This window comes from Scedosporium apiospermum (assembly GCF_000732125.1).
Source record: "Scedosporium apiospermum strain IHEM 14462 chromosome Unknown SEQ_SAPIO_0090, whole genome shotgun sequence".
Classification (NCBI taxonomy): Eukaryota; Fungi; Ascomycota; class Sordariomycetes; order Microascales; family Microascaceae; genus Scedosporium; species Scedosporium apiospermum.
This window is the reverse complement of record NW_015971791.1, coordinates 728,570-752,354: the sequence shown is the minus strand read 5'-3', so window position 1 is coordinate 752,354 and position 23,785 is coordinate 728,570. Positions and strand designations below refer to the sequence as shown.

The 23,785-nt window shown below is 51.2% G+C and overlaps 6 protein-coding genes across 6 annotated transcripts; 3 read left to right on the top strand and 3 right to left on the bottom strand.

Annotated features, from left to right (window-relative positions):
• Positions 1–2,873: 2,873 nt before the first annotated feature.
• Positions 2,874–4,444, bottom strand: SAPIO_CDS4057 (uncharacterized protein; the record flags this gene model as incomplete). Its single annotated transcript, XM_016786708.1, has 2 exons — positions 2,874–4,259; positions 4,394–4,444. The coding sequence occupies 2 exons, from the start codon at positions 4,442–4,444 to the stop codon at positions 2,874–2,876; spliced, it is 1,437 nt and encodes a 478-aa protein (XP_016643684.1).
• Positions 4,445–5,222: 778 nt separating this feature from the next.
• Positions 5,223–5,896, top strand: SAPIO_CDS4056 (uncharacterized protein; the record flags this gene model as incomplete). The annotated part of the gene is made up of 4 exons (XM_016786707.1): positions 5,223–5,242; positions 5,295–5,327; positions 5,388–5,645; positions 5,854–5,896. 4 exons carry the CDS (start codon positions 5,223–5,225, stop codon positions 5,894–5,896), a joined length of 354 nt encoding a protein of 117 aa, XP_016643683.1.
• A 637-nt stretch (positions 5,897–6,533) lies between these two features.
• SAPIO_CDS4055 (Dihydroxyacetone kinase 1) lies at positions 6,534–8,472 on the bottom strand (the record flags this gene model as incomplete). Its single annotated transcript, XM_016786706.1, has 2 exons — positions 6,534–7,033; positions 7,104–8,472. 2 exons carry the CDS (start codon positions 8,470–8,472, stop codon positions 6,534–6,536), a joined length of 1,869 nt encoding a protein of 622 aa, XP_016643682.1.
• Positions 8,473–10,357: 1,885 nt separating this feature from the next.
• Positions 10,358–11,622, bottom strand: SAPIO_CDS4054 (Glycosyltransferase family 17; the record flags this gene model as incomplete). Its single annotated transcript, XM_016786705.1, has 2 exons — positions 10,358–10,514; positions 10,628–11,622. The coding sequence occupies 2 exons, from the start codon at positions 11,620–11,622 to the stop codon at positions 10,358–10,360; spliced, it is 1,152 nt and encodes a 383-aa protein (XP_016643681.1).
• Positions 11,623–16,302: 4,680 nt separating this feature from the next.
• Positions 16,303–17,916, top strand: SAPIO_CDS4053 (uncharacterized protein; the record flags this gene model as incomplete). The annotated part of the gene is made up of 5 exons (XM_016786704.1): positions 16,303–16,376; positions 16,518–16,585; positions 16,648–16,653; positions 16,795–17,420; positions 17,506–17,916. 5 exons carry the CDS (start codon positions 16,303–16,305, stop codon positions 17,914–17,916), a joined length of 1,185 nt encoding a protein of 394 aa, XP_016643680.1.
• Positions 17,917–19,622: 1,706 nt separating this feature from the next.
• On the top strand, positions 19,623–22,500 carry SAPIO_CDS4052 (uncharacterized protein; the record flags this gene model as incomplete). Its single annotated transcript, XM_016786703.1, has 4 exons — positions 19,623–19,786; positions 19,928–20,180; positions 20,998–21,103; positions 21,335–22,500. 4 exons carry the CDS (start codon positions 19,623–19,625, stop codon positions 22,498–22,500), a joined length of 1,689 nt encoding a protein of 562 aa, XP_016643679.1.
• Positions 22,501–23,785: the final 1,285 nt, after the last annotated feature.

Here is a 23,785-nt window from a genome sequence, read left to right as displayed (position 1 = left end):
AGTTGCCAACCTTCCATTCGAGGGTGGTCAATGAACTCAATGAGCGAGACAGAATCAAAAGATGACGACTAAGGCGAGGGAGGAGGTTCGTGTGTGGTTCAATACAATCCGTGAACCCAGTCACAAAAAGAAGACAATGAAAAAAAGAACCCAGACTTGTCAATTGGGCTAGAGGTGTGGAAAAAGAGAGATTGAAAAGGAGAGGTGACAAGGAGGAGTGGGAGAGTTGGAGATGGAGAGATGAGATTAAAGAGTAGGAGAAGTGAGGGGGAGAAGAAGTAAACAGCTTATGGAGGAAGGAAAGCTGGGGGAAGGAAGCTGGGACTCAGACTCTTGCTGGATCAAGACTCAAAAGGAAGGAACGATGGAGAGGGGACAAGTCCAGATCTCGAATTGAGGCAAAAAGATCTCGATGCAGGTGAAGAGTGGAGGAAACAAGAGGTGACAAGAGGTGATAAGAAAAAGAAAGCCGAATTAGACACTGCCGAAAAAAAGGTACCCTGGCACCAGACGATGGTAATAAAATTACAAGAGGGTTCAGGTCGGTTTGAACAGAACTAAAAATCGATCTTGGTTCTCTAGTTTTTTGGCTCAGGCGCGACGAACAAGCTCAGGTGAAATTGCGGTGGCGGGTTGGATGGGCGACGATGGTGCTTTGGCGCGTAAAGCACGTCGCGTCAAGAGAGGCGTGTAGTGTGTACAGTAGCGTTCTGTATGAGAGTGGAGCTTGCGGTTTCGGGCTTGGGCCAGGCCAGAAGTGGGTTCAATTGATTGATGATGTGCAAGTGTTCAAATGTATTTGGCGTGGGTCCTGTTCCGTCCCATGAGATGAACAGATCTCGACCAAGAAAGAGAATCAAACTAGGGTTAGGATCCTGGGAGAGCCGCTGTGCTGTGCTGTGTGTATATATAATTCTCGTGATGGAATCGTAACGGCGCAAATAACGACCCGCTCCTTCCTTGGACAATGGGGACCCTTCGGCCGGGGGTCTGTCTTTACTGCGACGATAATCGACGGGACCAATTGCTTGTAATTGGATAGGTCCTTATTACACGGTCGATGCCTGCAGGGCATGCAAGGGCGGTGGACAGGGCCTATGTTCCTATGGTACGGAGGACCTATCACCTATCAAGGGGTCCTCGAAACGATTCGATCAAATCAAATCTCGGGATCTTGGTGGACGGCCCTTGGCATCTGGGGAATCAGGAAATCAGGTGTCAGAACCTGAAAATATCCCGCGTCACCAAATTTCTGTGACGTTGACGTGCGCGCGTCGTTAAAACCTCGGCTAAATATCCAGCTGTGGATATTCCCGCGTGCTGAGTGGTTGCTTTGGTTCCAGAGACTTGCAGCTTGCATCTGACGCGGGCGAAAGGCGAAGCTCATGCGTGTAACTCTGTACTTTGTACTTCGTACCTCTCAAGTCCGGGGCTTTAAATCGAATCCTGGGATGTTGATGCCGGACTTTGGTCTCGTCCCACAAACAACTTCTCACACCAAACTCGTTCGAACAATCGGGCTTCTCAAGGGTCAGCCGCCGGGGCCTCCGGAGGTGCTCTCAATCTGGGACTCGAAAGGATGAAGACGAGGGAGAGCAGAGGGAGGAAATATTTCCTTGGGAGAGAGAGGACACTGCCCGTTGCCGCACGCGGGGGCCTTGCTGCCTTTTTATACTTCCGAGAAGAAGAAGCTTTCTATCCCCCCTCGATATGACCGTTTTCATTCTCCATCTCCCCGCTCCAAAGTGTTTGAGAACTTGACATCTTATCGAAGACATATTAGGCTGCCATACCCATTCTCTCTTTGCGTTTCTTTTTGCATAACATACGATCTGGCTCTCAAACCCTTGACCGCTAGACCGAGGCTCTCCCTGTCTCTTCATTCCCCAGAAAGTGAAGCTCTCGCCATCTTCTCCCTCCCCCTCTCTTCCATCATTGATCATTTCACCCCACCCCTCCATCACGTCCATCCCACCAACACATCCAACACGTCTTTCATCCAATCATAGATCCGTAAATCGCTCATTTTCCTACCTTCTCAGGCTCCTGTCGATAATTTTTTGATACTATTCCCACACCGAGAGATGGTTTTTTATTGGCCCGTCACCACGCTCCAAATGTTGACGTCGTCGAACTGTCTTTCATCAAAACAATGTATTACCGAGAACCATTAGAGATGATGTTTTCCATCAAATGTTTTATCATCTTCGGCATTCATTCTCTATTGTATCCATTGTATCCATTGTATCAAAACGTGGTTATCGCCAATGTTTATTTTTATTTTCATCGGCGCCTATTTTCTTTGTTATGATAACAATGAACTGTTTCATTTAAAACACCCATGAGGACCTGATCGAAGTATTACCCGTGGGCATTTTCAACCCTCGGCATCCCCTCCGATGCATCGAAGCTCATGACGCCACAATCACCAGCGAGGCTGGCATGCCCTGATGCGTTCGAACTTACATCGACATCGCTTTGTCGCATAGGATAGAGATCTGTCAATTGACATATGGCATGGGGACAGATCCGGCCTCGAAATGGTACAAATGGGCGAGATTTTTTTTTTTTTTTTTTTCTATTCCTCCAGGCGTTGATGTCTCTATCAACGAAGATTCAACGCCGAGCAATTCTCCGCCAAGGACAAGGCTTGACCCAAGTACACATCAATGCGAAGTAGGCATCACAGTTCTTCTCTCTGATCTTGTGTCCTTTCCGAAAACCTGCTGTTACTTTATCCTCATTGTCTTACAACACTGGGTCTGGTACCTCTCCAAACCAGTCTATTCTAAGGAAATCGAGATGATACAAAAATATTCCTGCGTCAAAAATAGTATAACCCACATCCATCACATCTAGAAGGTGAGCTTTCCCTAAGAAATCCACCTCGCCTTGCCCTGTCCATCCACACTCGTCTTCCTATCCAAAATCTCCTCCACAACAGCCTTAACCCCCTGCCTCCCCTTCCTCCTCCCAACAACCTCACTCACCACCTCTTCCCTCGTCCTCCCCGCATTCCCGCCAGCCAACACCGCCTCCTCGACTTCGCTCTCCGCAGGAACACCGAGGTACTGATGAGGGTACTCGCTATAATCCCTATCCGTCAGGAGCTCGAGCTTATCCTCCTCCTTCACATCCTCAAAGTTGAAGAACGGGCCCGCAGCGTTAGAATCCGTGCTCGCGAGCTCCTCAAGCGTAGCAGGCTGCCACGTAGGCGCCCTCCTCTCGACAAGCAACGCCGTCACGCCCTCCGTAAAATCGGGGTGCTGCATGAACTTGGACGCAATAGCAAGCTCTCGCTTAAACGTCTCGGCGATGCTCCACTTGCCACCGACGCGCATCTGGCGGAGAGTGACGTGTACGGCCGTAGGCGAACGCTTATGCAACGTCTCGAGGGTCCGCGTCGCCCACTCCTTCGTAGCGCCCTCCTCACGCTCCAGCGCCTTCATGATCTCCTCGACGGAGTTGAGGCTGAAGCACCGGTCGATGGCCTTGCGAAGTTCACCGCTAAGGTGCATGGGCTCGTCGTGCGGGACGCCGCTGGCGAACTCCTCGATGGTGTCGTTGATGAGGCGCAGACGCGTCTCGAGGTTATCGTAGTCGCGGAAGCGGAGTTCGCCGAGACGGTTCTCGAGATCGACGAGGCTGGTCGAGTGGAGGTAGTGCGTGGCGATGCCCGAGTAGAACACGTTGGCTCCGTGGAGCCTGTCGCTCGTGAGGGCGAGGTAGGTACCGATGGCGCCGTTCATTCGGGGGAGGAAGAAAGAGGCGCCAACGTCTGGGAAGAAGCCGATCGTGGTCTCAGGCATGGCGAAGACAGTCCTCTCCGTGGCTATCCGGAAGGGAGCGTGGATGCTGAGACCGACCCCGCCACCCATGGTAATACCGTCCATGAAGGCAATATACGGCTTCTGGTAGGTAGCGATATAGTGGTCGAGCTTGTATTCGAGAGCGAAGTACTTGGCCGATTCTCTCCATCCTCCCTCGGTGCGGTTCATCTGGGCGAGGGCGGCAACGTCACCGCCGGCGCAGAGAGCCTTGGGGCCCGCGCCCTTCATGACGACCACGTTGGCCATGTCGGATTTCTCCCATTCGATCATTCGGGGGAGGATCTTGCGGATCATCGACGCGTTGAGGGAGTTGAGCTTCTTGGGTCGGTTGAGCTCGATCGTGCGAAGGCCGTACTTGCTGCCGATGACAACATCGTCGGCCTCGTCTTCGGGAAGGGGCTTAAGCTCGGCGGCGAGGTCCAGGCCGGACTATCAATTGGAGAGGTTCTGATCAGTAAAATTCACCAACGAAAAGCAAGAAGAAAAATAATAAATAAAATAAAATATTTTGGATCGCGTCTTGGTACGAGCTCAGTCGAGCTTCCCAACCTCGTACGACATACCTGAGCCTTCGTGGCAAACGCCCTCTCGTCAAGCTTCGCTCTCAACGGCATAGCTACAACGGCGCTGCGACAGCTGGCACTATACTGAGTAGATAGACGTGCTGTCGAGACAGCTCTGGAAGCAATTGACCGGAACATTGGAAGGCCAGTGATTGGGGTTTGGAGGGGGGGAAAGAGGGCCAAGTCGATCCCTTTCTATATTCCTAGTTCTCCTAGTTGTATATATTCCCCTTCGTGTTGCCAAAGCTGTCAATGGTTCCCGGTTAGAGCAGTTAGATACTCGCCGAGCACATCGATGAAAAGCGTTTGAGCCTCGGCAATTTCGGGTATTAAAGGGCGATGCCAATCGTCGAGCGGGGGAGGGACGAAGGATCGAACACAATTGGAAAAGAGGTTTAGTCTGTATGCGCGAAGCACTCTTTAGGTGTATGTAACTCAATTCTCGACGTTAAGCTTGGGGACCGGCTCTCCTCATCTCTGACGGGGAAATTTTCTGCGAGCCGAGAATAGCCCGCGGATTGAGATCTGCTGGAGTCGATTGGTCTTTGCCAGTGTTGGACGGATGTTGCCAGTGGAATGGTCTGGTAGGCCAAAATTTGGGGGTCCTCAGATACAAGTACCCAGGTATCTCAGCCAGACCCCAAGCCTTGGTGACCTTGCACAGCTGCAACCAATCACATCGCTCGCCCACAAACCTTCCAGATCCAAAATCGCGACTCGAAAGGGCAGCGCAGGCACCTAAACCCCAGCGTCACGAGTCCAAGCCCGCCATCTTCGCAATTCCATTTCTCGTTTCTATTTTCCCGTCTTCGCCTAAGCCGTCGCAACCATGGCCGATCCCAAGATTCAGTACGCCTCCGACCCCCGACTCTTTTCGCACAATACTAACCCGTCCCTCCAGAGAACTCCTCACCAAGCCTCGCAACGAGCTCACGTACGTTCCCACCCCAACTACCACGGCAAGCTCCGTTCCTAACCCGCGTCAATAAAACAGTGAATACGAAATCGCCCAGCTCGAAGAACACGAATTCTCCGCCGGCCCCCTCTCCATCCTCCAGACCGCCGTGCGCTCTCACACCCAGGTCCTCATCTCCATCCGCAACAACCGCAAGCTCCTCGCCCGCGTCAAGGCCTTCGATCGCCACTGCAACATGGTGCTCGAGAACGTCAAGGAGATGTGGACGGAGACGCCTAGGGGGGCGGGTGGGAAGAAGGGAAGGCCTGTGAATAAGGATCGGTTTATTAGCAAGATGTGGGTTTTCGCTTGTTCTTTTTTGGCATATTCATGATTCCTTTTACTTTGTTTCAGCAGCAGCATTTCTACTTGTTTAGAGAGAACATTTAAGGGGCCCCGCCGGGGGTGGGGGTCGTTTCTATCTCGGGGAGCCGAAGATGATGGGCTGCAAGCAGTGATGGGGAGCGTTTGATATAGGGCACATGGCTAACTGTTGACCTCGCAGGTTCCTCCGAGGCGATAGCGTCGTCCTCGTCCTCCTCAGTTAAACCGACTAAACCACACCACACAAGTCGAATAGATTAAACAGAATCAAAATCTCGGCACCATCAACCCGGCGCAGGAAACCAAACGAAGGGTCCAGCTCTCCAACCTATCGAGGGAGTGTGTTTATGTGCCATATTAGGGTTTTGAAAGAAAGTAGAGAGAAGAGAAAAAGCGACTGCGTTATACCCAAAGGCTCAGGAAAGAACAACGCGGGAAAGTTGCAAATTTTCAGGTTCGTGGCGCAGCATCTAGGTCCCAGTCATGAGGATAGATTTTTATGTTTTTTGGAGCTGTTCGGTCTATTCTTGGGAGGTTGATCGTTACACCGTTGCGCTCTAGCTATGGAATAGGAAGAAGATCACTGCGGTGGATGGATGGGCATCCAGCAAAAAAGAAAAGTATTCCAAAAATCATTCTGTTATGAGGTAGGGAGGGGGTAAGGAGTTCTACAAAAGGGTTGAGGTAATGAAAGAAACACACAAAACTTGAGCAATACCAGCAAAACAATTCCTCCAACAGCATCCTCGGTGATATCATAACCCTCCCAATTCTCCTCCAAACGCGGACTATCCTATTACATCCTAACCTCAGAATTAAACCCTTCTCACATCGACACTCACACACTCTCTATATATATCTCTAAACTGCCTCCCATCCCTCCTCCTTCGGGTCCGACCCCGCAAGACCCGAAAAGAAGCACGCCAACCCCCACGCCCCAGGGTCCGGCACCTGCTTAAAGCCTTCACCGCCAACATACACCGACCGCCCGAGCGCAGGCAGCATACCCTTAGTGCGCTCAGCGCCGAGTCTCGCGCCACGAGCCGCCTTGTCCTTGTCGCCTGTCTTGACTAGCACGTCCACGAAGGGATTAAGCGCATCAACGAGGGTGCGGTCGCCGGGGCGCGCGGGTGTGTATTTGCCTAGCGCATCGGCGCTCTTCTGCAGCGCTGAGCCCCAGACGGCGGGGGTGGCCCTTCCGGGTCCTTGGCTCCGTAGGGAATGGACAAGTGCGTTGAGGAAGATGGAGAAGAGCGCGCCGGAGGTGCCGTCCATGGTGCTCTCGACGACGGGGACAATCTTGGCCACGTCGACAACTACATCGCCCGTGAAGGGGTTTTCGGTAATGTGCTTTAGGACGGCTACACATCGAATTAGTGAATTTCGCCCTCCACTTACTTTCAAGGAAAGGGACTTTATATGACAACATACCTTCGGCCCCACGCTTCAAGCCAATTCCGCAATCACCATCACCAACAACCGTATCGTACTTGGTAATCTCCGGTTCCGCTGAAATCAGCCTCTCGAGACCCTTTGTTAGCGCGGCAGTGGCAGTCTGAGTATCCCACTTGAGGCCACTCTCCTTGATGGGCTTGTTCGCATCGACAGTATCTGTCCTCTCGGCCTTATTCTTCTCCTCCCAAGTCTTCTTGGGGACCGGGGCCGACCAGCCTGTCGCCTCACAAGGGGCATCCAGCAGCTCAATCATGCCCGGACCGCCAATATCAGTGTTGACGACGTTCAGCAAGGTGATGCTGAAGCCAAGGCCGTTCAGGCTGGTCATGAAGGTACCGCTAATGATGCGGACGGGACGAATCTTCCACGTCTTCTCGAGCTGTTCGACAACCTCGGTGGTGATACCGGCCAATTCCAGAACGCTCACGCCTCCGAGGTTGTTAACGAGAAGAACAACCTCGTTCGAGTTGACGTGAAGGAAGTGTCGATCCCTGTCGTTGGGGTCGAGGAGCTGAGCGAGCATCCTATTGACGAGCTCGGGGAGTTCAACTTTCGCGCGACCCGAACCAGGTTCATTATGAATGCCCATACCGAGCTCGACCTCGCCAAGAGCGAGCTTCTCCTGGGCCGAGTCGGTGAGGGACCTCCCGGGAACGTGGACGTGCTCCAGACTCGCCCCAACGCTGACAAGGTTCTCGGCGGTAAGTCTTGCAACCTTAGCAACCTCCGAAAGAGGCCGTCCCAGGGCGGCGAGCGCCCCAGAAATCTTGTGCACCAGAACCGTACCCGCAATGCCCCTCCTTCCCACCTTTCCTCCCTTTTCCCTACCGACACCGACATCGTCCGCTACGACAACCATCTCCACGTCGATACCGGCGGCCCTCGCCTTCTCGACGGCAACACCAAAGTTTAGCACGTCACCAGTGTAGTTCATGACAGTAACGAGCACACCACGCGAGGTATCGACGCGGGACTGGACACCGGTACGGATCTGCTCAGAGGAAGGCGAGGCGAAGATGGTACCCGAGACGGCGGCGGAGAGCATACCGTGGCCTACCATGGCGGCGAAGCTAGGCTCGTGACCAGCGCCGCCGCCCGAAACGATGGAGACCTGGCGGGGAGCATAGCTGGGTCGGCGGTAGACGATCTTGTTGGCGGGGTCGAGGGCGAGAGAAGGATTCGTGTAAGTGAGACTCCGGAGAGCAGAGTTGACGAGGAGGGTGGGGTCGTTAATGAAGTGCTTGGCCGACATGTTGAAGGAAGTTGAGGAGCAACAGAGCTCGGAGGACGCACTCTGAACTTGAGGGGGAGGAGTAACTGCTTGGTCTGATCGTGAGTAGGTCATGTCGAATTGAAATTGACTCTGGAATACCAATACGAGCTAGGAGGGCCCAATAAAATTTTAACAGTAAAATAAAAAGTAAATTCCCCTCCTTCTGCAGAAAATAAGAGTAATAATGATCCCGCGAGGGCCTCAAAGGCTTGACATGTGGGTTGTCTTGACAGCTAAACTAGTAGAAGAAGCAGCACAAGGTCGGCGAACAAGGAGCAGAAGCAGAGTAGTTGACGAGTCTCGACTTGCTCATCGAAAGCTGAAAGCGAAAAAAGCAAACAATTGATAGAAGTATTGGAGATCTCTCGCTCTCGCACTCGCCCTCGCTCTCTCTCCCATGCCGTCGGTCGCCATTCCCGAGCGGCAATCTTGAAAACGCTGCCGCTTGAAATTGGAGCTACTTACGTTTCTTTCGTTAGTCCGGACGGAAAGTGTTAGTGTTGTGGATACACCGCTGTCGCTGGGAATCGGCAGTTGTGTATCCTTGCCTTTGGACGCGGGTATTGCCTCGGTTTGCAATAGTTAAAGAAACCTGTCTCGTCCGGTCTCGCTGTGGCAGTTGTGCGTGTGCTTGTAAGATTTACTCTGGGTTTGGAAACATCACGGTTCGACTTCTCCAAATGCCGATATTTGAAGCTCTGCGGAGCTCCTGCCTCGAGTTGTCTCCCCACCCCACTAGTCCGAGCTTAGAGGCTACAATTCAGTTGTTACTTCCTCCTTGCCTGGAATGGCTGGTAATTCCTGCCATTTCTCGCCAACAAGTGACCCCGCGACATGGGCTGGTGCGGGGTAAAGAGCAGGCAGGCAGGCAGGCACCTTGGGGGTCAGGGAAGGAGCACAGGAACGTCAACGGCGGCTTCCGACAGTGTTAACTTCACCTCAACTACAATTATACTTTGTAGGCAACAACTGACACCACTTCGCCCCGATAATTCATGTCAAATCATGCGTACGGCGATCTCGTCTTGTTGGATCTTCATGATGCAGAGTGGGAAGTAGGACAGAAACGCTTCGGCGGTCAGTGATTTAGAACGCAATTGCATGATGCAGCTCGTCCTGCCTTGGGAAATCGAAAGACCAATACACAATACGGAGTAATCAAGGAACAAACTTATACTTTACCCCTATAAATGTATCTATTCGATATAGCAATGTTCATGGGCGCTCTTGCAATTACTCTGTGTAATTCTCGAATGCCATCAAGATGTTCCAAGTCCCGGCGGTCATCAATGTCCAGCTCTCGCCCAGGGCACACACACGCATACATAAGACACACATTCGGAGTCGAAACGGATTTCATATAAATTAAGCTTACGGGATACCTTAGTACAAGAAGGGAGCAACCGCACGGTAATCTGAAGTCCCAGAACTGAGATTACCCCGGGCTGCCCTCCGATGAGAACGCGAAGAGTCAATAGGAGATGCTGAGGATGGTATACTCGGAGAATAATGTTAGGGTTGTAATTTTGGTTGAGAGATAGATCCTAAACTACTCGTTGACAGTACTCGTCTAGTATGATGATCCTCCGACTCCGAACTGCCAAGTTTCCCGTGCTAGCACAAGACCGAGCGCAAGCCTTCGTTTATTAGGGTCCATATGACGCCTTTCCATTTTAATCGCCAACAATCATCGAAACCAAGAAAGAGAAAGAGAAACAAGAAAATCCACAAACGCCTCGTTCTCCCATCACCACGCGCGCAAGTCTAAGGACTCAGAACCCACTCTATACTACATTATATTCTTGCCCAGTCATGTGCCATTACAGTCTTTTGTTTTATCCAAACCCCGGAGGAAGAAGAAGAAGCGAAGGGGGGCAGAGTATGGGTAAAAAGTTGAAATGATGCAAAAAAAAGGGAATAAAGGATTCGGGTCTCGTCGTTCGTGTAAACCGTTGTGCTATTCCAAGTTTCCGTCGAGGGGAATGTCCCTAAAGTTGGCGTTTGGTGGAGTCCTATCCAACATGAACCCAAACCTGTCCTGGTTGTGCTTGAGGAAGCTGGGGATATTGTGGTTGGGAGCGACATAGTCGAAGAGGTTGTTTTTACGATCAAAGCTACAGAAAGCAGTCAATATGACAAGAAGGGGGGTCCCGGGTGAAAGAAGAAGAAAAAGGGAAAGAGGAGGGAAAAGGGGGCGGGTAAGAGTGTGAAGGGGGATCCAACTTACAAGTCCTTCCCAAACCGCACCCTCTGAAGAATCTTCTTCGGATCCTTGAACTCGGGCTTATTCAACTCCTGATGCGAAAAGCTATTCACCTTGCCAACCGTCTCTTCCATCGTGCTGAAGCAATAGCTGCAATGCCAAGCGCCATGCTTGAAGTAGTAGTCGTCAGCGTCGATCCTTAGGTCATTAGGTTGGATCGTCTCCTTCCCTCGCCAGAGCGTCGCCTGCGGACTCTTCCACTCCTCCCTTGAAAGCCACTCGAACGAATAATAGTAAAAGTCGCTGTTGATGGTGATGCGCAGCGGGACCTCGCAGTTGCGGAGCGCCTCGAGCACAGCCGGCTTCGGAATCTCGTCGACGTCAGAAACGAGAAGGACGTCGTCCTCCGACGGCGCTTGGTCTCCCTCGAGGAAGGGGAGAACCTGGGTCATCATGGCGTTGCGGGACAACTCCTCGCGAGCCCAGGCGTTGGGGTTCTCCTTCAGTTCGGAAAAGTCCACGGTGCGGCGAATCATCTTGTCGTGGTACTTGGCGTAAATGTCCCAGTTCTCCGCTATATAAAGCTTCTTGGCGTTACCAGTGAATGTCACATCGGCCTCCATGATGATAAAATAGTCGACGTAAGGATACATTTCTCCAATGCGCACTTCGAGCATCTCGATCTCGGTGTTGATGAGCAAAAGGTCGTAGATCTTGCGCCGGCCGACGCGCTCGGGGTCGAACGGCTTGAAGCGGTACCTCTCGCAATAGTCCTCCGCGGCCTTACCCTCGTAGACCCTGATGTCGGTCGCATTGTTGGCAGGAAGATCTTCTGGCGGGCCGTGGTTCCACTGAGAGCTCATCGGCGGTCTCGGGCCAGGCTCTTGAGGCGGCGGAGGCGGCGGAGGCTCATCGTCGGTGTAGAGATGGGCATCACTGAGCCTGTAGACGAACCATATGAAGACGAGGGCTGCCACGACGGCGAGAACCTTATTAGGGTTCACCGGTGACCGCATCATCGCGACCTCTGCTTGTGGTTTTGGAAAAGTAGGCCCAAATGTAGAGGTCGAGAAAAATTAGAGTTTAATTTTTTCTTAAATCACTCGCGGCCGGGGGCAGAAAAACGACACTCTCCTCCAGCTATCCCGGACGTCACAAGAAAAACGAAAAGAAGGCGAGAGAGCGGTCCTTTTGGGGGAGAAGGCAAGGCATACAAAGTGACAACACGAACTTGAGGAAAAGCAACAACAGAATCCAGTTCGACATGGGCTAATGCATGATGTACAAGTAGGTCGGCGGAGAGTGACATATGAGTGAATTGCCCCCGGTCCTCACCCCTTGTCCCACTTCAATATTCCTTCATTCTTTGCGAGTCTAATCCGGGACATCCATTCAGCCCACCCCTTTCCCCCTTTGCTCCGGGGGTACTAATTAGGAACCGACGCAGAGGAATGCATGGGATTCGTCTTATATTGTCCAATGGGAGGCTGGCTCGAGTCATTCGCTGGTCAGGAACAATGGATGACATTGAAGGCTGAGTCTAAATCCTTGTTGACCAGCAGGACGGAGGAGTTGGTGAGACTCTGAGTGTGTTGCACTTGATATGAGGGCACCGCGACTCCGCTTCAAGCTTTTTCAAGACGCCCTGCTGGATGAAGGAGACGTAAGCCATCCTGCAAGGTGAAGCAAAAGTTCAGCTTGGCGATCTGGGCTCGTCCTGAACTGCCATATCAGGAGAAACCGTCCAACCCACCTGCGGGACTGCGGACATGCAGTGGTCAAACCGACAGTGCACTACGAAGTACTTCGTGCGGCGAAACATTGGGCCGCTGGCATTTTAAGGTCAGGTCGTACAAGTACATGATGTGCTTTGTACCTCAGAACAGTGTTTGCCCAAATCCTCGATATGGGGGCGCTAGGGGAACATCAATAGTGTACAAGTAGTGCAAATTCGGAAAGCTCGGGAGTAAAAGGCGATTTCGAGCTTAATTAAACTTCCGTTCTTATCTCCCTTGCCTCAAGTAGTTTGCAAGAAGTACGAAGCCAACTCTCCCTTCGGTGCCTGAGAAGAAGCAAATGGTCAAGACAATAAATAAATAAAATAAAATGAAATGAAATGAAAAAAACGAAAACGAAAACGCAGCGTTAGTTTCTCCAGTTTGAAGGCTCGACAGAGTTGGGGATCCGCCTTGGCATTGGGCCTTCGCGCCTCCATGAACGGGCTGGAATTGCATTGATTCCGACTTCACTCTTCATTCCCAGTTCTCACTGTCAGCCTCATACACCAATGAAGAGGTCAAAAAGGCGGTTTAGTAAGCGAGTCGCGGTGAACGCGGGCTCCGAATTGTTTCTCGTACGACAAATACCAGGTTCTTGTACGACAAGCTAACAAGAGCCAGCCAATTAAATTCTTCGGGCCGTGGGAATGCAACATCGTATCAGTGAATGCCACGGTACATCGTGGCCTTCTCCCGAAGTAGAGATACCTCGCAACAATGTCGCAGAAGTCTCGGACCAGCACGCCCGGATGCAGGCGAGGCCAATAATCATGCGCCGGGTGTTACCAGGTGAAAGGGGGTGATATCGCAACCGAGCCGGAGGGTGTGAGACAGGATGGCAGCATGATTGGTCGTGATGGTGAAAAACTGCTAGCCCTGTCGATAGTGAAGAGTGACAGGCGAAAGAGCGACATATTGATTGGGGACTAAAAAAGGCAAAGGCTCTGCGAAGTGAATTTCCCAGAAGGGAATTGCCCATGTCAGTTCAAGTACCTTTGCATGTCGCTGCCAAGCGGTTTCAGAGATCAAAATTAATTCCATCCTCGATCCCCACATGGACGAAAATTTACGCTTCATTGTCCTCTCGGTCGTTTAAGGACAAAAGCACGAAGGATTCATCGGCGTCGTCCCTTTCAGGAAAGAGGACACGCTGGGCAGCGGCGCAGCTCGAGTCTCCCGGCTATGTTAGGTAATGGATATACGATCAATGAAGCGCCAAGGCGCCGATTGATCATGGGATTGTACCGGGGCCTGGGGGAAGAGTGATCAGTAATAGCACGAGAAAGGCCGCTTCTCAACGGCGGATTCTAGCACAGAGATAGCAGCGTTCGCGCGAGATCTGCATGCATCGATATATTGGCAGGGGCTGAAGTACGCAAGTACAAAGTCGCCGAAAGAAAGGGGACATGTCTCAATCCGAGACGTTTTCCCCCTCTCTTGGGCTCGGAGAATGAGCGACAGGTGGTTTCGTTTAAAGCCCGGTTGTCCTTTAAATAAGTAAGTTTAAGCCAAAGTCATGATCCAAATCGGAGTGAAAAACTATTTGTCTTTGACATGCAGTCAAAAGCATGATCCATGGTCCTATCTTTTCAATACGACCCTTCTAGCGCCATTACTTCGTGTGTAGGGTTGGAGCCGTGAAATTCCCCTGGCACCCTTGTTGCATTGTTCCTCATGAGACTAGGCTGGGTAGTAGTGCGGTATTGTCTAAGAATAGCACTGAAGGTGACGGTCTGCTCCAGATTGGTCCGGTTTAAGGGTATTTCCTAGGGCGCTGCCTGCCAGGAACAACACCACCCAACACGCAGGGCTAGTTTAGCGCTCTCTTTATTCCAGACTTTGCCGTTGGGACTTATGAAGTAGGAGGTCCAAGTACTACGACGGCGAAAGTACTATTCCTCTTTCTGCTTCGTACAAAGTAATTTACATGTACCTACACTACAGAGTGCTACTTCGTAAATCTCCCTTGGATATGACATCGTATGTGTACGAAGTACTTCGTAGACTATAATACTACCTCGCATTGAATTCAACGGCGCTCGAACTGGGGGCCGCTCCCCACGTGTTAGTCCGACCTGTGAGATCAGCACCGTCTGCATTAGCAGGCTCCAATGTCATGACAATTCGCTTCACAACCAGGGGCAGGCAGTATGAGGTAATACATGGTGGAAGTGATGCATTTGGCTCAAATCCATGATGCAATTCAAGGTTTTCCAGGCAGGGTCTGGTCCGAATTAAGCCTGCCTGCCTGTTAGAATCCCCCCGAAACCGTTGAACACAGCTCCATCCACTGTCTCTTCTGAAAGCTACTTCTCACTTCGGACTTCGTTCAGGTCCAAACTCGACTACAAGTACTTCGTACACCCCATGCACGCCTCCCACGATCATTCCCGCACTTGTGATGTAATCTGGTACACCTAAGTTCACGAAGTACTTCGTACACTATATTTCCCGAGGCGCAGGGGGCACAGCACAATGCACATCCAGTGAGGTCTAGAACCCCACGCCATTTTGCTCATGAATGCCTCGCACTACGAAGTAGCTAATGTAGTTTAACGGCGGACTTTTTTAATTTTTTCCTTTTTTTTTTTTTTTTTTTTTTTTTTTTTTTTTCACAGTCAATCAGAATCATGGATGGCTCATTACCGAACGTTCCCCTGTCAGAAAAAGCGAAGCGAGTGGGAAGGAACTAAAGTTTTGGTAGGAACCAAAGACTCGACATTCGATAGTGCCATGCGCCACACTTGCTCAACGTTGATAAAAAGTGTCGCTTTCAGACAGAGGCGAAGACATGTCAAACACTAGAAAAATATTGAGCACAAGAGGTTGATGTCGGTGTCCACATCAGTGTTGATATCAATTGATCTATGGATCTTGCACCCCAAACCCCATTCAGTCACATTTATGCCCTCAAAAGTTGTCTTTTGATCTCCTCCAATCAACTTATTTACAAGGAGAAACCTGGCGGGTGGGAACCAGGGATTCGTTCCAAATCCGTCCCAGGTTGAAAAGGAGTTTGCTTCGTCCGAAAGAAGCATTATTTTTCAGCCTTGTTAAAGGATCATCATACAGGTGGTCTCTGAGTTGCCTGCCAAAGTATGGAGCGTGAAGTAGTGTACCTCTCAGTCGTACAAGTACTACGGTACTTGCAGATCTCTTCCTCCTTCGTTTACGGAGGAGAGGCATAATGTACTTCGAACAGAGAACGCAAAGGATACGAAGTACGAGGTACGAGATGACTTGGTCTGCATCGAAGGATGCGCTAAGGTTAGGTCCTACCATTCCTCACAAGTATAGGTCCAACTTTATGTAAACAGTACTTCGCACTTTCGCCTCAATAATTATTCAGGTGTTTCATTGTGACTGCTTAAATTGTTCTGTTCTTGCAGGCGGAACACAGATTTGGTCTCACCCTGCCACGGCTTGATCCTTCTGAGAGACACCGCCACGCCCCTTTCCGGACAGGAACTCAAATCGGATCAGTTGGTCCCAGGTCTGGAATCTGCATTGATTTCGACCAGCGAGTCGCCGTCCCCCCAAAAGCTCCCGCCAATATCCATGCTCCAGCCTCGACCACGCCCGCCCCCTGGAAACTTTCTTACCCACATTTTCCCGTGCAACGATTCCCCATTATTACGATGTTCCTTCTTGGCACGACCGCAGCCTAATGAGAGCAACTTCCTTTCACTTTCCCGCCTTTCCTTACCTTCACATCCAACATTCCTTGCGACGACGACATTTTCTCTTGGTCCCTCGCTCGCTATTAACTTTATACCTCGACTCGTGTCCCGCACGAGGACTCGAGGCAGTACGCTTCTAGCCCTGCTCCTTTTTGGACATTTTTCCCACCTCCGACGTGTCCTGATTTTGTAGCCGATCCCGTCCCTCGTTGAGTTGAGCGCCAAACCGAAGATCGCCAAGATGTCGAATGAACTCCCCGTTACTGAGAAGCCGGGGGCGCCCGGTTTCTCTCTTCATCCCGGATTTTACATTCTGTATGGACCTTCCTCCTGGACCCTTTTTTTGTGATGGTCTGGCCTTTCCCGGGCCGAGCAGCGAGCTATCCGCGTCCCGGGCTGGTTAGACGCGCCTTGGAGACCTGTGGAAAACTGTCGCTGACGGCGCCATCTTTGTAGAAACTGGATGTTCTTTTCAAATATGACAATTCTGTTTAACAAGTGGCTGATTGACACCGCGGGATTCAGTATGTTAATTTTTTGCTCGCCCGCCAAAACTTAAGTTCTCGACTAACGCGCCGCTCCCTAGGATATCGTATGTAGTGTAAAACCTCACGCAGCCCAGTCCGCCGAGTTTTCTCGGCCAAGGGAAAAGCGGCGATGCCCAAGCTTGCGGCCGGCGATTGCGACCCAGGCCGCCCTAGACTTCCGTTGCTAACGTTGAATCTCTTACTAGCCGTCCTGCTAACATGTTGGCACCTGGTCTTCGCGACAATCGCAACCCAAATCCTCTCGCGGACCACCTCCCTCGTCGACGGCCGCAAGAAAGTCAAAATGACTGGCCGCGTCTACCTCCGCGCCGTCGTCCCCATCGGCGTCCTCTACTCGGGCTCACTCGTATGCAGCAACCTCGTGTACCTCTACCTCAATGTAGCCTTCATCCAGATGCTCAAGGCGTCGGGCCCCATCGCCGTGCTCTTCGTCAGCTGGCTCTGGGGAGTCGCGCACCCCAGCTTCGAGAATATCGTTAACATTGTCGGTATCGCTGTTGGTGTGGCCCTCGCTAGCGCCGGCGAGATTGAGTTTTCGTGGATCGGGTTTATGTTCCAGTTCGCCGCTGTTATCTTCGAGGCTATGCGACTTGTCATGATCCAGATTCTTCTGTCGGGAGATGATATGAAGATGGATCCACTTGTCAGTCTTTACTACTACGCTCCTGTTTGCGCCGTCATGAACTTCATCGTCTGTCTTTTCACGGAGTTCCCGTCGTTCCAGGTGGCGGACCTTGTGCAGACGGGCCCCTTCATGCTTATCCTTAATGCGGGTGTTGCGTTTATGCTCAACGTCGCTAGCGTCTTCTTGGTAAGTATGGACACCACTTTATATCGGGTGTTGTATTTCATTCCCAGTCCCAGATAGGAGTCACGATTACTAACGATCTGTGTAGATCGGCAAGACCTCCTCGCTCGTTCTCACCCTCGCCGGCATCTTCAAAGCCATCCTCCTCGTCATCGCCTCCGTCATAATCTGGAACACCACCATCACCTTCCTCCAATTCTTCGGCTACTCCATCGCCCTCTTCGGCCTCGTGTACTACTCCCTCGGCTGGACGCAGATCAAGAACCTCTCGGCCGCCACCTCCACCTGGGTCTCGGGCGCCTACGCTAGCGGCTTCAGCGACACTCGCGGCACCCCGCGAGTCAAGCGTTACGTGACCATCGGCCTTGCCGTTTTCATCGGCTTCATGCTCCTCGTCGGGCTCACGAGGGGGTCGTCCGGCTCGACTACGCCTATGCGGTCGCCCGATTCGGAGGGTTGGGGGTTTGGTTGGATGTCTAACCTTGGGTGGGGTCAGTGATTTTCTGGACTCTCCAAGCCGACGCACCTCGCCACTTGGACGAAGCGGTGAATGTGTTGCTTTTTTCACGGCCTCTGTACTTCCATGTTTCTTTCCCACCACGGATAGTGGTTTTTATTTTTATTTCCGGACCCCCTCCTGAGAATACGACTCTACCCCTCTCCATCGTTACCCAACCTTATCCGGGTAACGTTGGGGAGGTCGAAACGACATGGCGGGAGTATGTCTGAGTGGTTGGACTACTTTTTTTCTAATATAGCAGGGGGAGTTTTGGGCGTACGACGTTGATGGAAATTTGATTTTTACATTTTCTGGAAAACCCCGGATTCTAAGGGGACGGATAAACTAATGGGCACATTCATAAACGACGATTCCTCGATACTTGAAGATCCGAAGAGCTACGGACAAAAAAACAAAGGGGGCACGTTGTTTCCCCAACGATTTTGCATGGATAATTTAGACGGGGATGTTTGTCGCTTTTAGAAGAGAAAAGAGAATCTTTGAATGAGATAGATGGCAGCAAGCTCATGGATGATTTTGAAAAAAAAAAAAAAATTTAATCAAGAAGATTAAAAAAAAAAAAGAGTAAATAAAAATAAAAACGACTTCAGCGAGAAAAGAAATATTCGATGCACTAGCCCGGAATCGAACCGGGGGCTAGTCGAAGCTGCGATTGATGGCAACGACCAATTTTACCACTAAACCACTAGTGCTTCTGATTGATGTTGTTTCAGAGTGTCGTTGTGGTACTAAGCGGGTTCCAGTTCGCTTCTCTGCACCTCGACGTGACGAAGGGGATTCTGGGTATCAGTATCGTTTTGCTCTTCTGGTTCCAATTCTATCACAACCGAGAGGAGAATATCCCAACCACGGTCCAAAGGTACCAGCTTGACACTAGAAGATGCGGCCACGTTAATCTCGGGATCTAAGCGAAGTCTCCATGGTGATTATATCATCAGACTAATCTCATTCGATACCAAGACAGCGAGCAAGAGGTGATCTAAGAAGAGGAGGACCTTGGAACAAGTTTCCAAATTTGGTGTAATAGTACGTAGAAGCAGACTCGGACGTGTACAGTGAACAGAACTCCCGCTTTCATCTCATCACCTTACAATTCCCTCCCCTCTGCGTTTTTACACTTCTGAGAGCGCTCCCATACCCGCTACAGCCCATCTACACATGTCATCATGTTTACGTCTTCAACGCTTTTCAACCTCTGCACCCGTGACGTCATCCACCTATGCCCCTCCTTCCCCAGAGAACAGAGGACAGAGGTCATGTCTACTATGATGACAGCAATCTGACTTGGAGCTACCCCCGAGTTGGGGATTTGGCCAATTGGCGAGTCTGGGAAATGGGCATTTCGTAGGGTACGGAAAGCTTCTAGGGTCTTTTGCGTCGATATGAGATGTGGGAAGGAGAGGGACGGGGTACCTCTGGGTAGCTTCGTAGGATCATGAAGTCAGAGTGGCACAGATTCGTTGGTATGGGAGAGACTGAGAGACTTTGATCTCAGTAATCAGGCTCAAAAGGAAAGGGCCAGTCATCGTATTCTTTTCGTTCTGTACAATACTATTTATTCATCACATTGAAAACGATTTGGTCGACAAGGCTCTCCCACCTTCGAATCATCATCATCGTCATCATCATCGTCATCATCCTGCATCTACACTCTTAACTCGATATCGCAAACTTATTATTCGACCATGTCTCTCACAAAAGTACACCCGCTTCGCACCCTCACAAGGGCCCGAATCTCTCCACGAACCCCTCTCGCACACTTCCGGCGCAGATACGCAGCCGAGGACAGCAACATTGGCGGCGCAAGTTCAGGCCCTACTAATAAGGGCCCTCAGAAAACCTCCCCCTTGTAAGCCTCCTTTCCCTCCTTCCCCTTCCATATAGCAAAAGACCGGGACCGTCGAAAAGATATCCGTTTATGTCGAACGGCTTCATTTCTATCGAAAAAAACCTAAGAAAGAATATCGCAAAACTAACCCAAAAAAAAAAGGCTCCCGATAACCCTCGCCGTAACAATCCCCGCCCTTGCCTGGTTCTTCTGGGGTACTTCCCGCACAACACCTACAACCGCCAAGAAAGCTCTCACAGGCGAAAAGCCTTCGGATTCCGTCAATAGGCAGAAGGGTGGGTCGTTTAATGAGGAGCCTAGCAGGACCGTCCCTATTGTGCAGACGACGGGGAAGGAGGAGAAGCCTCCCTCTACGGAGGCGGCAGCCTCGGATGAGGTGAGGTTGGAGTCCGAGGTATGTTCTGTATTGGGAGGCCAGTAGACGGAGTGTGGAGGTTGTTGGGAGACGGCCGCTGACGAAGTGGGTGTGTAGAAGAAGGAAAAGGGGAATACCGTGACGGGGACGAAGACATCTGCTTCGGGGGTTGAAGATGGGATTTGAGAATGAGAAGGGGGGAAGTTGACTCTTGGCTTGGAGAGGATCTTTTATCGTGGAATTGGCGCCTCCAGGTTGATAATGTACACACATACAAGCATCGATGCAGCTTGGTGTGTTGATATCAATATGTCTATGCGACGAATTATGGGTTGTTATTATTAGTTTCTAGTTCAAAATTGAAACTTGTGGGTTGGCCGCTTCTATGTGTTGCCTCCTCTTCTACATATCAGTTCACCTCATGTTAACGGACTTGGACAGGACTGGATAGAGCTGATACAAAGCCTTATCCAGACCGTCTAATTGAGACTCGCGAACCTCTGGGATGCGACGCCAGCTTGGAAGGTTGAATGCCAAATGGGAAAGTCTTCCATCGTTCCAGTGTCCTCCTTCCAGGCATGTCGGATGCGCTTTCCCAGATATCGCAACACAAACAGGATCTTCTCGCCATGGGGGAAACAGCACCTAACGGAGAGATAGAGATACTGTGATACTTCAATGTTGACCATTCAGTCTGGTTAAGGGAACTTATTTCTACTGAAAGCATACGATACCATTTGTTCATATAATGATCCCGTCAATCTGAATTCCAAACTTCATTTTCTACCCAATATCACCCCCCATCATTAAGCCTCCACCTTATGAACCCAAGTGTTATATTCCAACATGTCTTTAGAAGCCACCGTCGACTACGTCGAAGACATCCTCGGCCGACTCCCCCAAGGCACCAATCGTGGTCCATGGTCGCCCACAGTCCTCCGTATCCTCTCCTTCACTTGCCCGTTCGTCGTGTTCGGTCGCATCAATCACCGCCTGGACGACCTCGAGCAAGGCGGCGATGGCCTCGGGACTCCCAGCTGCGACTGCAACCGAGTCTGCACGCTATCGTGTTTCCATACATGCTGCTGTTTCCTCTGCTGTTGTGCGTTTTGCATCGATTCACAGCCAACCATCCCATCATGGAAACCCCACAGACACAATATCCAGATGCTAACATAGAATGGAAAAAAAAGTCTCGATCGGACACGAACTCACATGGCAAAGAGAACGAGCCCGCGGCTTCGGCCTCAAAGAAGCCGAACGCTTCGAGAACTTCAGAGCCTGGTGCCTCCCATGTACCTTCCTCGTCGAGAGCGAGGAGCAAATATACGAGCTCTGCGCGGAGCGAAACCGCCGCCGTCAAGAGCTCGCGGGGTACGAAGCCAATGCCCCGATGACCATATCGCCCTGGGCTGGAGGCCGCTGCGACGATCCGGACAACTTGTGTGGGACTGTCCTTGGCGAGTTTTTGTCCGAGCATCCCTGCGAGGGCGCGGTGGCGGCGCAGACCGGGCTTGGGTTTATTTCGCCGACGCTGGAGCCTGTGCGGGATGGGGGTGTGAGAAGGCAGGGTGGGGTGTCGCGGTTTAGGACGAGGTTGGATGATATTGAGGAGGCGAAGAGTTCGAGGGGGAGTGAGAATACACTCAAGACTTTGGACATGGTGCGCGAGAGTAACAAAGGGTCTTCGGATCCCGTGGCTGCCCTGGATTCCGATGCTGGCGAGGGTTCTTCCAAGGCGAACGTGCCAGATGCTGGCCGGATGAGAGCTCCCACCCTCACGCTGTCCGGAGCAAGCGGTTCGTCCGTGGAAAAGGACGTGCCGTATAAACCTCGCTCCAATGTGGTGGGGATCGCTTGGACTCGACCCCAGGATCGTCGTTCCCGCTCCCACTCGAGCATGTCTCATCCCGCCGAACGGAGCGTGGAGGAAATGAGGTTCTCTAGCACGGACGAATGCGACATCGCCACCGAGCCTGGCAATCCTGAGATGGCCCCGCAGCCTGTGCTAGCTCAAGAGCAGCAAGCATCATCTACAGCTTCCAACTCGCAGAATATCCAATCCGACGGCCGCGGCGCCGAGATTCCTACGCTGGTAGTATCGCCCCCGAGTTCCTCCCTGGCGCAAACCAGTAAGCCAGACCAAGGTCGCAAAGCAGTGTCTACGGAAAAGTCTAGTTATCAAACTGCCCAGGGGGACGGGAACGAGGACTCGCAGTCTGGTGAATGGGATGTCAGGATGTACGGGTCTGTGAGCAAGATTAGAGGTAGGAGTGTGAGTGGGAAGGGGAAGGGAGCGCAGACTCGGAGCTCGAGTGGGAGATCGTTTGTTTCTGTTCCCGAGGGTTCTCAAGGATAGAGTAAGGGTATGTCTGTTTTTAGTTTTTTTTGGTTGCGGGTTGGGTCTTGTTACTTGGTTGTGCGGAGGAGTTGGGAGTTGAATGAGGCCATTCTGGAGTGAATGAGGACTTGTTGGAAGAGTTTGTAGTGAAAGTGAGAAAGGACTGTGACAAGAGTGTACAGATTAGGAGGCATTGTTAGTTCCAAAGATGGTATTATCTCGAGATTTCTCTATTCCTCTCCACTTGCCCCCTTCCAGGTTTACTCCGTTGTTTGTCTTCTTGTGCCCTCTTGACGCCGAACACCACCTGGGCCAGTTCAGACTTGCCTCAGCTCCTCACGTCAAAGTGCAACCTCTAGGTCGCACGCCAAGAAAGCAAGCTGAGTCTGATGAAGCCTCGACACTGGTTCTATTTCGTCCGTAGATGCGAGACATAACCTTCTTCTTCTCCCATTCCCTTCTCTCCTCTCTCCTGGGATTCCATCAAGTTGGTTTCCAGCCTTGCGTCCCAAAGGATTCTCGCGTACTTGTGTCCTCCGACTCTCCTGCCTCCCCAATAACCATATGAAAACAGCTTGAGGGATCAAAATAAAAAGGAAGGAAAAAAGATCCCACCAAAACACAATCCCAGAAACCATGCAATATTTCATAATTTTTTTTTTTTTTCTGTTTCTTGCATTTTCCCTGTTCTGAAAATCTTCAACTGCGCGTTTTACCTACAAATTGTAAAAAAAAGACAACATTTGTAAAGAAAAAAGATTCTCATCTGTTCTAATCGACTCAACTCTCCGACGGGTATGCTTTCGATCTGCACTTATTTGTCCTTCAGCCTCTCGGCTCTTATTTCAATCTCTCAACTCTTGCTTCTCACACCGTCCCCCCCTTCTCTCCTCAAGTCAAGAAAAAGAGAAAAGAAAAAAGCGAGAAGATGAACAAGAATCTCAACTCTTTACTTCTCCTAAAGAACTATTACACACTTTGGGATTCCAGCGCAAAAAATGAGGGTGGCCAAGTCCTTAAAACACCACCTTCTCCTGACCCCTACCGCAAGGATCGAACCAAGGCAGATGGCGGTGAAACGGAAAAAAAAAAGACAAAGGAAAATACAAAGGAAAAAATAAAAACAACAACAACCTAAACAAGGCTGCGGTAGAGAAAACAACACCTGGGGGGGGGGGGGGGGGGGGGGGGGGAGGGGGAAGATGAGAAGAGCCGGAACAAAGCCAGGGATTATTCGACAAGTTCGGGGGAGGAGATATCGAAGAGAGCTTCGGTGGGCAGTTTTCTTTTGTGTCTGGGGTGC